General features: G+C 38.7%; 1 protein-coding gene and 1 long non-coding RNA gene across 5 annotated transcripts in view; one reads left to right on the forward strand and one right to left on the reverse strand.

Annotated features, from left to right (window-relative positions):
* LOC112671665 (uncharacterized) overlaps window positions 1-8491 on the reverse strand; it is a 35592-nt gene extending 27101 nt beyond the window's left edge. For 2 of the 4 annotated variants that reach the window (XR_007407716.1, XR_007407717.1), the window contains exons 1-3: window positions 8365-8457; window positions 321-363; window positions 136-202 (exon numbers count right to left, since the gene is read on the reverse strand). This is a non-coding gene — a long non-coding RNA (uncharacterized LOC112671665). Of the gene's footprint in view, window positions 1-135; window positions 203-320; window positions 364-8364 lie in introns of all 4 variants that reach the window. The other 2 variants (XR_003143772.3, XR_007407718.1) reach the window with 1 other exon arrangement.
* Window positions 8492-8713: 222 nt separating this feature from the next.
* FAM241A (family with sequence similarity 241 member A) overlaps window positions 8714-17608 on the forward strand; it is a 44208-nt gene continuing 35313 nt past the window's right edge. The window contains exon 1 of the mRNA XM_025465928.3: window positions 8714-8884. Coding sequence (XP_025321713.1) covers window positions 8714-8884 — 171 coding nt within the window. The remainder of the gene's footprint in view (window positions 8885-17608) is intronic.

Below are 17608 nucleotides of genomic sequence, written 5' to 3' on the forward strand. Positions count from 1 at the left end.
GTCTAGAGTCTCTCAAGTCTACTCCCTACTTAAATTCTGTTCTACATGAACTCCAAAAAAGAATTTAACCATCAGGGGCTTACTGCTCCTGCTCTATAATGATTAAACTTTGGCAAACACCTTTTTTGGTCTTACTTTGGTTAATACAAGATGGCAATTTCCCAAAAATAGTTTTAATAGGAAACAAAGCAGAGCAGGAGGCCTAAACATGGACAAAGACATGGGATGAGTTTTATAGAGTAGGCCTTTTAACCCAAACCTAATCAAAATTTAGAAATGGCTGAATTAGCTCAAACATTGATTATACACCTACTACATACCTGGCACTTGGTAAAGCACAAAGGAAAACAGTGGATATTCCCTCTAGAAACATATAGTTCAATTAGAGAGAGGAACACATAAGTAAAGGAGTTACTATAATGAGGCAAATGCTAGAACAGACATATACACATATTGGTTTACTAACAGGCTTAATGGAACATTTCATTTAAATCTACTAATTTTTACTCTCAACTGTCTTAATAGTATATATTAGCCAATTGTCAAGGTCACTCCCTATTCCTAAAACACGCCTCCTTTTCTTTTATATCTAAATCCAAGATGGCAAATATAAGCACTTGTGTCATCTCTCATATTTCCCTTGCCATGGCAGTCATTCTTTTCCCAAAATGTTCTCACAAGCCATCTTATACAGTATACCAGGCAGTCACTAAGAGTAATTGGCACGAGATGAAACCTATCTTCTTCCTTTATCTGGATTTACTTCCACTAGTACCACATTGGCAGATGCTGTTTGAAACTTTCAGCATGGGGTGTGATTTCTTGCCCAGCCAAAAACACATGTTCTTTAATTTCTGTTTAAGCGCTTCATATTCCCTTTTGGGCCAACCACTAATTTATTTCCTATGTTAGGAAGCTTAAGGTCCAAGCTCATCTGTAGAGCAGAAATAACTATATGCTTTCCATATGCAATGAAAAATCACATACATCTCATATTGTTAGTTCTACTCATATAACATTAATACTAATTAATATGTTTTGAGTATGAACTTGAGTGCCAATAATACCCGTATAATGCAAATACAAAAACTGAAGATTATGGGGCACCTGGGTGGCTCAGTTGGTTGGATGTCTGCCTTTGGCTCAGGTCATGATTTCAGGATCTTGAGATCAAGCCCCATGTCAGGCTCCCTGCTCAGTTGGGAGCCTGCTTCTCCCTCTCCCTCTTCCCCTGTTTGTGCTCTCTCTCCCTTTCTCTGTCTCAAATAGGTAGGTAAATAAAATCTTTTAAAATTAATAAATAAAATTATTAGGAAAAAAAAGAAAAATGAGGATCAGAGAGAGTCAGGATTAGAATTCAGGCAAAGTCAAGACTCTTGAATTGTTAACTTGTACCCTTCACTACCTCCACTCCTCCACTTCTCCAGATCCTTCTCTTTTTTTGTTTGTTTGTTTGTTTTTTTGTTTTGTTTTGTTTTGTTTTTTTCTCCAGATCCTTCTAAATGCTCCCAGTTAAGGGTAGCACCCCTCTCAGAAGTCCTTAGTTGTTTTTTTTTTTAAAGTCCTTAGTTTTCTTTACACATTATTTTAAACATACATTGAGAATAATAGACTTTCTCAGGAAAACACACACAGGAAAGCAAATATGACAAAACATTAACATCTGGCCAATGTAGAAGAAAACTCTTGGTATTCATTGTACTTTTCCTGCAACTTTTCTGAAGGCTTGAAATCTTTCAAAATAACAAGTTGGAGACAAAAGAATTATAGACCTAATTTTTGCTAAAGTAAAGGGTTTTAAATTATAGATGCCTTAGAATATTAATAGGACAATTTACATGTTCATTAAAACATTTTTAAAAATTTAAGGAGGGTACAGAAAATAACTGCATGTAATTTAAATATGAGTGATAAGGGAATATGCATCATAGAAAAACTGTTTCTATCCTTTTGCTTTTGAGAATAATTGAGAATAATTGTTTCTATCCTTTTGCTTCTGAGAATAATTGAGAATAGTTGTTCTCTAATAGGAACAATTTGACCAACTGGAATAAATGCAAAGGACAGCAGCCAAGACACACAGGCTAGATCTAGAGGCAAAGTCATATGGAAATCATAGAATTTTAAAGCAGTTAAGAAGTTTTTAAAATTGTCTACTTCAATCTGCTCATTTTACTGATGATGGAATTCAATACCAGACTTTAAATGAACTGTCCAAATTTCTACAATCTGATAACAGCAAAACTACTCATTTCTTCTATATCTCAGTAGAGCCTGTATCATTCTAATTCCTTTATAAAGTGACAAAGTCATCCCAAGATTGCTTATGAGAAAAGCGGTGTGGGGCACAGTGAACATTATGGTGATAGATTCATTGGCCAACATGACTGAAAAAGGCATACAGAGGTAACTTAACTTTTAGAGGAACTGGCTAAAAATGTTCATCTCTCAGTCATATATTCCACTAGGTCAAGTTCATTATTAGACTGTAAGATGGTTCTCCTGTAGTTCCAACTTCATAGCATCACACACCAATCCTGTAGATAAGATTTTGCTTTTCTTAAAATATGAACAAAAGTCCCAGAATTAAATTTTATTGACCCTGATCAGCCTGACTTGGGTCATGTGCCCATCCTTTAACCAATCCCTATGGGAGGTAAAGAAGATCAAATGCATTTGATTTACTTAGTAAAGGTCATATTCCCTGGTCCTAGACTCAGGAATAAAATCATATTCCCTGAAATCACAGACTGAGAGTAGAAGAGAATTGGATCAATTAAAAAAAAAAAAAAAAGCTGGCATACTGTTAACACAAGAAGTAGGTACAGATAACAAATGGCAAAATCCAAAAATTCTACAACATCTATCCATAAGTAACAGTTGAAAAAATAAAAGTTAAGAGAAGACAAAAATTGCCTTTTAAAAAAACACCCAAAAAGTATCTTGAGAAAAGAAAGACTAATCTGTTTTCTTATACTTCAGGAAAAAATAAGGACCAATAGGCAGAGGAGAAAAGGATACAGATTCAATTCAGTAGACACGAAGAACTTTCTAACAATTAAAGATATCCAGTAACTGAGCAGGTGGCATCATGAAGTAATGAGTTTCCCATAGTTGGAAGCCTTCAAGCAGAAGGAGGGTGACCATCTGTCAGGGATGTTATAGAAGGGATCCCTATACTGGGTGGGAGGTTGCTCTAAACTGCCTGTTAGATTCCTTCCAACTCTAATTCTAAATTATTGAGAACAGCATGAATAAAAGATCCAAACCCATTCAAAAACTAAATTATTCAACAAAAGGTAATAGAACTTTCAGCTATGAAGTTGAATCAACCAGACTTTGGGTGTCATCCATCCCACTTTATAAGGAAAATAGAAACAAATCTTTAAAAATGATTATTTTTAAATTACAACATTAAAGTTAATTTTACAAGGGAATTTTACCCTCTCCCCCAAATTTCAGAATTTTCTCTTTCAAATTTGATCAGTAGGTTTACATAATTTCACTTCTACCAGACTTACTCCCTAACTGGACAGAGCTAACTTTTGCATTACTCTTTTTATATTCCCAGCTCCTAGGATATAGGATAGCTGGGTGGCTCTGCTACTACCAAGCTATACTTTTTCACTTAGCATTATATTAAAAATGTTTACTACATGTTTAAACATACGTAGTAAACAGATTTGATACAAAATCTCCATTATTAACATTTTAACACCTTATACATTCAGTTGTGTTGGTGTATCATATTTACTCAGCCATTTACCTGTTGAATAGCATTCAGGCTTCTTTGAACTCTTCACTATAGTTCTACCATGAACATCTTTATACAAACAGCCTTTTCCCCTTTTGAATTATTTCCTAGGTCTGGAGTTAGTGGGCCAAAGGCTATGGATATTTTTATGGTTCTAAACATGTACTACCAAAAAGAATGTTAGCAGTTTGCAGTGCTATTAGCAATAACTGAGTTTAACATTTCCTTAAGGCACTGTCCATATTAGCTTCAACATTTTAAAAATTGCTAATATATATTAATTGGTACTTTATAATTATTTACTTTTTTTCCCCTCTACTAATGAGTTGGAATAGAATTCCCATTTTTTTTTTATTTTAAGCTAAACACAACTCTTAATCTGCATTCCTACTGTAGGGAGTGACTCAGCAGTGCACATGTTGTAAAGTCACATCAAAGGAAGAAAATAAAACAGTGTTAAAGTAACCAAATTAGGCCCTAGTTGGAGTCCACTCAAGCTAGGCCCACATTAGCAAGCCAAAACTTAACTAAACTTCTATGCTCAGCTCTCCGAGGAACCAAATGCCTAGATCAACCAGTCAACACAAGTTACCTAACCCTGCTCCAAACTTCCCTTTGCTCCAATCAGCAAATGCCATGTTTCTGTCCTGCTCCTGCTCACTTTGGTCTATAAAACTTTCTCAAATTGAACAATTCTTTGGAACTCCTTTCTATCTGCTATACTGGATGCTGCTCAATTCATGAATCGCTGAATAAAGCCAATATGATCCTTAAAATCTACTCAGTTGAATTTTGTTCTTTAACAGAGAGTATAAAAATTAATTCCAAGAAGGAGAACTTCTCCTCTGAATCAGAGTGGAGTTTCTGGAAAGGCTAGAGAATATTGAGCAAGCATTGGTTCAACATGTCTCTGATATAGCTTCCTGAAACTGAAGGAATGCTAAAGAAAGTGAGGGTTCTCCAATAAGCTCCTTTTCCTTTAAATTCACATATATCAATTCAGAAGCCATACTTTTTCCTGGGATTTTGTTTCAGATTCCAAACATTTCAAAAATAATTCCCCATACTGAAGGCTCTACTATGCAGGAAAGAAGCAGATACAAAAAAAATCATATATGAAGCAAATATTAAAGCACAGGAAACATAATAAATTAACATCATAGTAATGTGAAAAAAATCAAACTGAAAATGAAGTTTTCACAAATAACCACACTTGTTTTTCTAAGGTTATATTACTAAATGAGTACAGATTGCTCCAACTTGTTCATTTTCCTCTGCAAAGACATCCAAATAAGAGTGGAAAAACATTAAAAATAAGATATTAAAAGTGTGAAAGTGAAAGATTAAAAGTTCTTGTTCCCATAGCAATTGCACAAGACAGATTTATACTACATAGGCCACTCCTTGGACAGGCATCAGTTTCTTGCCACTTACTAATTACTGTGAAAACACAAGGTAAATGCACTAATAAAATCACAATTAAACTACACACAATTTGAGACCAATATGTCATAGTTGCCTGGGCAATAGCAAATATATTTGCCACATAAACCAGCAATAATAGTTTTATACGTATAAAATCCATATTATGCAGACCAGTGAAAACAGCCTTCCCCTCCCATAAGAAAGTATGTTATCTGGGATGTAACTTGAATAATGTCTTTTTCACAAAATACTATTATTAGATTTTTTTAAAGAAGTGATTCCCTAAATCTCCAAAGTCTTTATGAACAAAAGAATCACAGTTCAAATTGAAACTCATTCACTAAATGAAAGGTAGACAAAACTAAGAAAAGGAAAAAGTTGGGACATCAATCCTGGACTAGGATCAGAGGATTCTGGCCACCCTTTAGTGGAAGTTCTTGGATTTTGCCAGATAGCAGACTAGAATTTGAAAAAGAATGGAAGTTTTTTAAGAGTAGGAACCTGGGTCTAATGTCTACTAGTGTTCAATAAATATGTGTTAAATGACTGAATACAATTCTTGAAGAAGAAGCCTGAATCTCTGAAAGGCCGGATAATATATTCTAGACTAAAGGACTTCTGTTAAGACCTGACCCTCAAGTTGAACAAAACTAAGCTCTGTATTACTCTTTTTACCTGCCCTGCTATATATATATTCTGTGCCTTCTGAGTCCTCATGTATATAAGGAACTTCTGTTCACTCTGTACCCAGACTGAAGAGTGCATAGCCTCTTGACTTACCAAGTTGTCAGACATAAGCCCAAAGAGGGGGGGACCTCAAAATGTGCCTTAAGCTCCACAGAGTTGGCAGTAAAAGGATGATGGTCTTTGTGCCACTATATATAATTATAAAGCTTTTAGTAAAAAATGTATAAGTCCACTTTTCATAAGAAACACTACTGACAGCCAAAGCAAAACTTCAAAAATGAAAATGTTGTCATTAGAGTAAAGCAAAGAGGCCCATCAGGGAATGTTTTTGGTTTTCCATGGTGACATTTGTTTCTGATTATATATATAATATTAAATACTTTCCCCCTGGGTTTTAAAAGGCTTTTAAGAAAGGAAATAAACCAGATTCATTTTCTTTCTAATTTGTGATATTCAAAGGCATATTTTCTAGTTTCTATAGTCCTGCTTACAGGAAATAGGTCTTTAAAATACGTCTTTAAATTTCTGCCTATTTTAATTCCCTCTCTGGGCCTGAAAACATTTTAATAGAAGATCCCAAATAACTCATTCTCCATACACAGGCATATTTATTTTCCATTGATAAATAGCCTCATATTTTATCTATACAAGTCTATAATTTTCTCAAAGAACAGATGAAAGATATAAAAAGCTCGTTTGTTTGCTTTTAAAACACCCTCCAACTTCCCTTCCACAGAATAGGTAGGGTAGTTAGATGTGTGTTTCCTAACACCACCAAGCAGTTAACTCAGTTCTGACACTGTCTACCCGGAGATAAGGTCACAGATCTCACACCTTAAGAGCTCAGTGCCACAGACTGCCCTCCTTTTGATGCCAATTGCAGGTCCAGGTTGTCACCTGTGCTTCTGACCAATTGGCTCTAAATTGGAGATTTCCAATGACATGGTCCTTGGTTCAACAGCTCGCAGAACTGAGAGAAACTTTTACTAGTTTATTGTGAAGGATAATATAAAGGATACAGATGAACAGCCAGATGTAGAGGTACACAGTACAAGATGTGTTGGAAGGCGTCCTGAGCTTCTATGTTCTCTGTGTGAACCACTCTGCTTGCCTGTTCACATGTTCGCTTATCAAGAAGCTCCCAGAACCTCTGTCCTTTTGGGCTTCCATGAAGGTTTCATTACATAGACACGATTGATTAAATCATTGACCACCATTGATTGATTCAACTCAGACCCTCTCTACCCTCCTGGAGTTCAGGGGTTGGGACTAAAATTTCTAACCCTCTAATCAACATTTTTATTCTCCAGGCAACTAGCCCCCATCCTTCGTTAACTACTTCCAAAAGTGTCCTCATTAGCAAAACAAGAGATGTTTACAGCTCTCCTCAAGTAGGAAATTCCAAGGTTTTAGGAGCTCTGTTCCCAAAATGGAATGAAAACCAAATATATGGTTGACTCTTTTTTTTTTTTTTTAAGATTTTATTTATTTATTCATGAGAGACACAGAGAGAGGGGCAGAGGGAGAAGCAGGCTCCATGCAGGGAGCCTGACATGGGACTGGATCCCAGGTCTCCAGGATCACACCCTAGACTGAAGGTGGCGCTAAACCGCTGAGCCACCAGGGCTGACCCTTGAACAGAGGTTTGAAATGTGCAGGTCAACTTATACTTGGATTTTTTTACAGCACTATTAGCATTTTCTCTTCCCTATGATTTTCTTAGGAGCATATCCTTTTCAAATACAGTATATAATACATGTAACATACAAAATATGCTAATCAACTATATATGTCAGGAGTATGGCTTCCAGTCAACACAAGACTATTAGTAATTACGTTCTGGAGGAGTCAAAAGTCATACAGGGATTTTTGATTGTGCAGGTCAGTGTCCCTAATCCCTGCATCCTTCATGGGCCAACTGTATATATTTCTTACAAGTCACAATATCACGGGTAGTGAGGAAAAGATTTATGAGTTAGTATCCCCTTTATCAACCACTGAGAGAGACAGACATATCCTGGCCCATTTGTAGAAATACACACCAAGGCCTTGGGAGCATTTGGTAGTGCATACATGCTCCAAGGCTCTAACAATCAACACACCCCGGAGAAACACTTAACAGAGACAAAGACACACACCTTCCGAGAGATACTACACAGAAGACAAAAGGAACAAAAGAGACAGAGAAGTGTGTATTACTTGCAAAGGACGGACGGCACTCAGGGCAGGCCTCCAGCAGCACACTCAGGCACAGCCTCCGTGCCGCGGAAGAACAGGACCACCCCGTTGGAGTGTAACTGTGCATCACACACACACACACACACACACACACGCTCTCCTCTCTCCCTCACACTCACCCTCTCTTACATACACTGTCTCTCACAGACTCCTAACAGTTTCACGCGTACACAATTTCTTAAAACCTGTTACGTACATACTCACACATTCCGTCTCACACACACAACCTCACACACAGACCATCTCTCTCACACACGTACCTACGGCCTCTCAGTGTACATCGCCTCACACACGCGGCCTCACGGACGCGCGCGAACACGCGCCTTCGCTCTCAGGGCTCCCCCACACGCCCCCGTCGGCTCCGCCCCCGCCGTGGCCCTGCCCCCGGGTGGGCCCCGCCCCGGGGCCGGGGCCGGGCGGGGCGAGCCAGTGACAGGAGAGGCCGGGCCGGGCTGGCACTTCGGGCACGCTGGCCAGCGGGGCGCTCCGGAGGCTCCTGTCTGTGGGCAGCGCGGCCGGTCTCCGGGCGGCCCGCGGCTGGCGGCGCTGCCTCGCGTTTCACGCTCGGCTCCTCCGGCGGCCGTCCCGGCCGCGGGAGTTGGCGACGGGATGTGCTCGGCCGGGGATCTGCTCGGCGGCGGCGGCGGCGGCGGCGGCGGCGGCGGGGAGCGCGACGAGGACCGGGACGCGCTGGCGGAGCGGCCGGTGGCGGGGACAGAGCCGGAGCCCGGGGCGAGCCCGCGGCGACGCGGGCAGCGGCCGCTGGAGGAGCGCGAGCAGGTGAGCGGGGGGGGGGGCGGCGCGGCCCGGCCGGTTTGCCGAGCCCCACCCGGCGGCGGAGGGAAGTAGGCGGGCGGGCGGCGCCTGGGCTCTGCTCGGCGTGGGGCGCTGGTCGCTGGTCGCTGCGGCGAGGAGCCGTTGGACGGCGCGCCCCGGGCCGGGCTGCGGGGTCGTGCGTGCGCGGCGGCGAGTGCCCCGGGTCGCGTGCCTGGCGGGGTCGGCGCGGCCCTGCCCCTGCTGTCGGGCGGGCGGGCGCAGGCCGGCGCCCCGGGCTCTGTGGAAGTACCCTCCGTAACGGTCACTTACCTAAAAGCCTCACATGTAAACACTTTTTTTTTTTTTTTTTTTTTTTTTTTGCGACCTCCAGTCCAAACCCCTGTGCTGTGGTGTAGGGGACAGCCGCTCCCTCCCCGCCCTCCATCTTGGCAGTTCCGAACGCACACCTAGCGCCTCCGAGGAGGTGTGGGCGTCTCTCTCTAGATGTGCAGTCAGGGTCTGAAAGCGTGTGTAGGAGCGGGTATTGCGATAGATACCTTGCCTGGGACTCTCCAAGAGAGCAGGTTCCTCACATGAACGCAAACGAAATCAAAACTTCATTTTAAAAGTGAAAAAGCAAGAAAATTGCTTTCAGTTAGCACCGAAGGGAAAGAAGTATTCAGAGGACAGCGGTAGGAAAAGGAGAAGTTGGGTAATTTTTGAAACTCTCAGAATCTGTTCTCACCAAATGAAGTATGGTAATAGGCGTTACAACATATCAGATGTCCTCAAGATTAGGCAAGAGATTTAATAAAAAGAAATTGGATTATATGTAGGGTAGATTTTCACCAGCAAAAAACAGTAATTAAACTCTCAGAAATACCTGAAATAAGCCTACCTTCAGCATCACATTAAGGAGTAGTCACATGATTATTTGCCTTTGCTACGGCCTGTACTGTCGGGACAATCCATTAATGTCTGTCTCCTTTCATCATTGTCCGTCTGTCATTTTGTCACATTTCGCAAACTCCAATAGCATCACTAAATGCATTAGTAGATAAAGTGTAACTTCTGGTATTTCAACATTTTATTTAGAAAACAGAAATACCATTGTGTGGCACATACAAAGTATGCCCTAGCATCAGGCTCATTACCATGTGGAGGTGTAATTTTTCATCCTTTTTAAAAAAATATTTTATTTATTGTAAGTTTTCATCCTTATGACAATATAAGAGATGGCATGGTGACTGAAGCAAATAATTAGTCTCTAGGAGATCTTCCCTGTTCCCTTCCTAGTGTACCATCCAACTGGACCATGACTCAGTAGCTAAAGGGCTTAGTTTCCTCTTGCTTTAGTTGTTCAACTGGAAAAGTGAAGAAAACAGCAAGCTACAAGGAACTCCCTTGGTGGTGGTGGTGAGGGGGGTACAGTAGAATTGAGGTTCTTAAAGTACATTTTCGAATGTTTGTAAGGGAGCATGTAAAATATTGCTTCATTTATACTTCTGTAGATTTCACATCATTAGTATCTCTGGTCTTACCAAAATTATTTGGTACAATGAAAAAGGATGAAAACAAACAAAAATAAATGATACGTATATCCTAGAAAACATATCCCCGCACACCTGCTTCTTTCAGTGCCTGTCATGGAAATTTCTTTCCTTTGAAATGTTGAAACTGTTATTTTTTTTATCAGATAATGTATTTACGTACCCTAAGCCTACATACATAGTAATGGAAAATTACACCTGAGATATGCACTTACCCCAAATCAGCACCAAAGAAGAACTTCTTATCAAGAAACCAAAAATGAACAAAAAATTGGGACAACACAACCCTTTGGTCTAAGAAGTAAGCTTTTGAGATAAATCATTTGTTGATAATATTGTCACCAAGGCTTGTTTTCTTCTTTTCTTTGCAAGTCCTGCAACTGAAATTTAAAAATTTTATGCACTCCCTTGCATTGATGGTAACTACAGATATAAAAATACTTGAGGGAGAAGTGAATGAATTCATTGACTATGAAATATAACCTAAAGAGTTGTTTCATTTAGTTTTTCCATAGGATGTGTTTGGTTTCCTTAGGTTTCCTTAGGTTTGGTTTCCTTTGGTTTCCTTAGGATGGTATGTGTTTGTTTATTTTAAGGGCACACAGACTCCAGATTACAAAATAGAATATTTTTGAAAACTTGGTTTGTAGACTAGTTATTTAGAATTTAGAGTGAATTTTTCCACAGAAACAATGATATAAAATAAATGGAACTAAAACTAATTAGCTGGAAATGAGGCAGAGGCCATATTCCTGGTGTCCTTTCTGCCTGGCACACTCACTTGGTGTTCCACAGTCTCAGCCTTATGGATGTTGAAAGAGAACTGGTGGCATCAGTGGTAGCGGTGGCGATGGTAGCCGCCTCCACAGAAGCTCCCTTACGTCTGGATCCAGGCTGTGGTGGTGTGCTCTTGAACGCAATAGTTCCAGAAGACATCTGACTTTTGCTCCTCCAGCTGTCAGTGATTTTTTTTTCAGCCCCTAATTTTTTGTATTAAATTCCTTCCTATTTCTGTTTGCTTCATTACCTGATAATTTGATGAAGCATGTTTCTTCCATTAGCTATTCTCCAGGCTAAAGGCTCCTCCACAGGCATCCTTTCCTTCACTGATTTTTCTTTCCATTCCTGTCAGAAAGGTTTATGCCCTTCCCTCATCTTGGGAAGTCTCTTGTATCAGCTTTGACTGTACAAAACCTACCTTTGGCTCATTGATATGATACCAGCTCAGAATGGTCTATATCTTGGTATTTATTTCAAGTAACACAGAAATAGTAATATAGGTATTTTCTTAATAACTAAGATTGTCAGCATCATTTTTTTTTCCCTTACTACTTGTTCTTTTTTTTAATTTATTTATCATGAGAGACACACACAGAGAGAGAAGTAGAGACACAGGCAGAGGGAGAAGCAGGCTCTGTGCAGGGAGCCGGATGTGAGACTCGATCCCAGGACTCCAGGATCATGCCCTGAGCTGAAGGCAGACGCTCAACTGCTGAGCCACCCAGGCATTCCCCCTTACTACTTGTTCTTAAATGCCACGCCATTTGAGAAAACTAAGGTTCTTTTGTCTCTCTAGGTAGGATGATTGACAAAGGAGGCCTAGTTAAAATCAAATATCTTAAGAAAGGAGGACTTAAAAGAATCGAACAAGTCCTTTAGATGAAGGAACTGTGTCAAGTTTGAAGTACATGTCAGGCATCTAAAAGAGATAAGCAAGGGAGAATGGCAAAATGCCCAAGGGAACAAAGGGAGAGGGCATAACTATCCCACATATGTGTTGTTCATTGTGTACATGAGACATGGTTCAAGTATGTTCATGACTGTGAACATTAGGTGGCTTTATATAAAAGAGTCTGAACTACTGCGTAACTGAAAGGCCAAACATCTCTAGTCCTTTTATAATATGCCTACAATGTGAATAGCATCTGCTTAGATGTGGCAGTTCACAACCTGAATAACCTAAGATGGCCCTTCTTACCTCCTAGAGCATAGAGGTCCCATTATCCTCAGATTGACATTAGAATCATTATCTTTAGCTCTAAGGCCTTTCTTTATGATTATTGAAGTAATGTACTTTGGAAAATGTAGAAATAAAGAAAAATCTAAGGAAGAAAACAAAAGCATTTGAAATTCCAATCCAAGCAATATTTTGTTTAAAAATATCAAATATTTAAAAAATATATCTCATACATTTGGTATTATTAATCTCTCCCTCTCTCTTATATTACTATACTTATATGTATATACACATATATTTTTAACATGTTTTAGTATAATATGAAATTTACTTTCTTGTTTTGACTACTTAGCATGTTGTGTCATTTTCCTGTGTTATGAAAAATTATTTGTAAAAATTATTTTTAAGGCTGCCTAACAGTCCGTTTTCCTACTAATATACATTTAAGGTGCTTCAAAATTTCTTTTTAAATAATGCTGTAATGAAAACCTTTGCATGTAAATCTTCAGAGTTCTACCTTGCAATAGATTCCTAGAAATGAAAGAACTAGGTCAATGAGTCAAATTCGTTGAAGCCTCTTGGAACATTCTATAGGATTGCATTCAAGAAAGGTCACACCAATGTACACTTCCAGCATGGGTGTATGAGTGCCATCCATGCCTGTAAGGAATGGTGTTATTTATAGATTATTAATCTTTGCCAATTTAGTAGGTCAAAATTATCTTATGTTGTAAAATATTGCTGGAGAGGTTTACTAAACCTTGCATGTGCATGTATTTATTGAGCATTTGCATTTTTTAAAATCATGTTCTTTGACCTTTTTTGACACTATTATAAGATATTAATCTCTTATTTCACATTGATTATAAATATTTTCCCTGATTGCTCTTGACTATCATTTTGTTTATGATGTTTTTGATTTAGAAATGCTTTAAGTTTTTATCAGCTAAAGGAATTTATTTTGATAACTTCGTCCACGTCTATCAAACATACACACACACAATATATATATACACATATCTATCTATATCTTTAGAACGTTCTTTTTAATCCTACCAATATTAAATATAATACCCACCAATATTTTAAATATTAAATATTTAAATATCACTTGGGTGCTTATCCCAAGTTAAATATCCACCAATATTTTCTTGTGTGTGTGTATTCTATGTTGTATTATTTTTTAAAAAACTCTGTATATTTAGTCTCTTTAGAATAACTTTAAGTATTGTGTGAGGTATGGAGCTAATCTGTTTTTTTCCCCCAATCATTGAATAATCCATTTTCTCCCTAGTTTTACAATCCTTTATAGTAATTACAAATACTAAAATCTATATTAAGCTTTTATGTTTTTGTTGGTTTTGTGAAAGGGATGTTTTTCCCACAAATCATCCTTTTGCTGCTGGTTTCTAGCTACTGGTTTTTATATATTTAGTTTTTAACTAGTTACCTTTCTGAATTCTTTTGTTAATTCTTATGTTAATAAATACCAGTATCTTTTGCATCTTCTTTTGATTCTTTTGCATCTTCTAGATATATAATCATCCAGTCTATAGATAAGGTTGATTTTGCTTCCTTTCGAGTGGTAATGCTTCATTTTTATTTCTGGCCTTTGTGAAACCTAGAACTTTCAGATCAATGCTAATTCATAGATATGTAGGTGAATAAATGAAGAAACCTTTATAAAGGTACTTGCCAGTGGCACTTGGGTGGCTCAGCCAGTCGAGTGTCTGACTCTTGGTTTCAGCTCAGGCCTTGATCTTAGAGTCCTCCCTGGCTCCACGCTCAGCCAGGAATCTACTGGAGAAATTCTTTCTCTTTCCCTCTCCCTCTGCTCCTCCCTGTCACGCATATGCTTGTATGCTCTCTCTTTAAATAAATTAATTAAAAATAAATAAAATAAAAGCACTTTCCAGAGTATGTTCCATAGAAATCTCACTTACTAACTATAACTTTGGGCAAGTAAATTAACCTCTCCAGACTTTAGTTTCTTCTCTGTATAAAGGGAATAATAATTGTATCAACCTTATACGATTGTTGGGAGGATTATATAAGTTAATAAGTGCTTACAGCAATCCCTAGCACTTAATAATCATATATATGATTGCTTTGGGGCATAATTTTCAAACAGAATCCACACTAAAAAGAAATCTAAGAAATGAGGTTTTCAAGTTTTCTAGCCTCTACATTTAGGTCACTGTAAAGGGAAGGGGTTCTGTAGTTCTAATGTGCATTAAAATCATCTCTTGTTAAATGCAAATTGTGATTTCCTTGGTTGGGATGAGGCCTAAGATTTTGCATCTCTGTTAAGCACCCAAGTGATACTGATGCTATGTCCACATTCTGCACTTTTGAGTAGCAAGAGAATACAGGATAGCAAGTCAGTCCATAGTATTCACCATATTTGCCCTTCGACATAGTAGATATAGATATAAGGAAGTCATTTAACTATTCCCTAGAAGGGTACATTTGAGCTCTTGGTGAGGTATAAGAAATCAACAGTTGTTCCTCAAGCCAGTGATTTGTTCTAGATCCTACAACTAACTAGTTCTGGAGAAGACCAGAACCCAGGTCTCCAAATCCTAAAGCTAGTGTGTTCATATATGCAGAGAGGACTCCAGCATAATGGGAGAACAATCTCTACAAAGCTCCTGCTCTCCCTTAGACTGCGTAGTTCAAAACTAGATTATCTGGTTATATCTACTACTTTTCACACTTTTATTTTTTTACATGTGTATTATTTCTCTCATAGAGGAATTTGGTCTTAAGCAATTGTGGGAACTGTTTAAGCAGTCTGTAAGTCTGATGTTGGAGCTTGAGGTCCACTGGGCAGGCAGTTAGGAAGGAAATGTATGTAGATAATGGAGAGAATCAGGAGCAGCCTAGAACCCATAAGCATGTGCTGAAACTCCATGAGAACTAACTGGAACTTTGATTTTCACTGCTTCCCCTCTTGCCAGTGTGGATGACCTGCAGCAGCCAGGGCCTTTTCTCAAATAGCTAAACACACACATCTGGATGAGGAGTTGGAGAAGCTTGAGGAGAACCCTGGGAAAGGGAAAGCAACTGCGGGCCCAGATGCTGCTGCTTTGTGCTGACCAGGTGAGGCAGCTGATCAGCAACAACACATGAGCTGCAGACTGGTGGCTGCCTCCGTTCTACCCTCCAATCTTCCAAGAACCCCATAGCCCACCCTAACTTTGTGTTGTGCAAGAGTCCCTCAGTCAAAAGATTTAAAGACAGGCTCCACTACCATATCTTGCCGAATGGTATGTCCTAGATAGTGTTTCAGTCAATCAGGTGGGTGTGATGCTGGGGAAAAGGGGGTCCCAAGGTCTGGATTGAGGAAACTGGATGATGTTTTCCTAAGATTGCTAGGGACATAAGTCCAAAATCGTCATCGAAAAAAGCCAAGAGCATAACCGTGCCTCTTGTTAAAATGCAGTTTCTGATTCAGTAGATCTGGGGTGAGGCTAAGGTGCTTCATTCCTAACAAGTCCCTATATGATGCTGATGCCACTGGTGAAGGCACTGCACTTTGAGTAGCAAGATCTGCTCTCTTTCATACTTCTCAAGTTTTCAAGCAATAACTGTAACAAGTATTATGAGCTTAGTGAATTCAGCTTTAAACTTAACCTCATCCTGTTCCCAAGGGCGTCCAGTCTTTAGAGTAACTCAGGGAATAATTTCACATATGGTAGGCATCTTTTATTTGTTTTTATCATTATACAGAGTGGAACCTCTAAATCAGTGGTTCTTAACTGGGGCAATTTTGCTCACAGGAGACACTAGCAATGTCTAGACATATTTTTCATTGTTAAGACTAGGGGGATACCACTGGCATCTAATAGAAAGAGTCCAGGGGTATGGCCAAACATCCTCTACTACACAGAACAGTCCCTTACAACAAAACATTATCTGGCCCAGATGTCAATAGTGCCAAATTTGAGAAACCCATCTCAAGATGTATTAGGTTACAGTGGTTTGAGTTGTTGAAAATAATTACTCTGCTAATAGATATTTCAATGGATAATAAAAATTATTTATTTATTTTCTGAAATCTACATGCCAAACATGTAGTCCCTCAACTGATCATTTCTCCTCTCTCTTCTTTCAACAACTTCTTTTAAACAACTTTCTATATTTTGCTTTCTCTCTCACATCCTTTTCCACCCCTCCTTCCTACTATTCATCTCCTTTCTCTCTCTTCCCATTGAATGTCTCATTCTCCCACAGTCTTTTATTCTCCCTAACCATCTCAGCTACTTTCTCTTTTTCTCCATACATCTCCTGTCTCCTACCTTCTCTCCTCTGCAGAAGCTAATCATTATGGAACAATGAAAAGGGTTTTGGAGTATAACAGTTCTAAGTTTGAATTCTGGCTTTACTATTTCACCAGCCTTGTCATTCTAATCACTTAATCCTTCAGAGATCCTATTTCCTCATTGTAATGAGTATATTGCGACCTACTTCTTAAAGTTCATATAAAAATTCAGTGACATTTTGTGTACAAAATACCTAGCATATAGTAGACCTTCAATGAATATTAGCTCCTTATTATATCCTCACTTTTCCTCTCCTTTTTTCCTCTGGTTCCCTTCTTATCCCTCTCAACTAACCACATCATAAAACTTAGTATATATAATGTTCAGATTTATAGAATAAGTATTACTTATGTATTGAATAAACTATTAAGATTTGCTAATCTAAAAATGAAATAAATTAGCTATTTAATATTTATCTTAAAAAAATTAACTTGCCAACCTAAATTATGATAGTGGGTATCTTCAGTTGATTACTTTTTCTATTGTGAGTCACTGATTCTTCCTAGGAAAAAGAATATCCACCTTCCTCTGTACAAGTTATTCTCAATTTCCTATTCAACAGAAGTGATAAAGCAAAGTTAAAGGAAAAAAATGAAAGTACCATGACATTAGCTTGTCCAAAGAGGCCTAAGTATATGTAAAGAAACTCTTTATCTTTATTCCCACCTTCTTCAAGCCTTAGGACACTATCTTCATTTTTTGCCTTCTTCTCTAGAGTTGCAATCTTATCTTGCTGTAGCAGCCTTCAAAAAACTTTGGAGTCCCTACTAGTCATGTTTTGGTTCGTTAAGTATGTTGTGTGTTTGTGTGAGATGTGTGTGTATATGTGTGTGTGTTTAAGGGAAATGATAAGACAAGCAAAGAGTGCTTTCATTTCAGCAGAGAAACTGAATTTCTAGTTAACTTGATGCAAAAG

Source organism: Canis lupus, chromosome 32, assembly GCF_003254725.2.
Source record: "Canis lupus dingo isolate Sandy chromosome 32, ASM325472v2, whole genome shotgun sequence".
Lineage (NCBI taxonomy): Eukaryota > Metazoa > Chordata > Mammalia > Carnivora > Canidae > Canis > Canis lupus.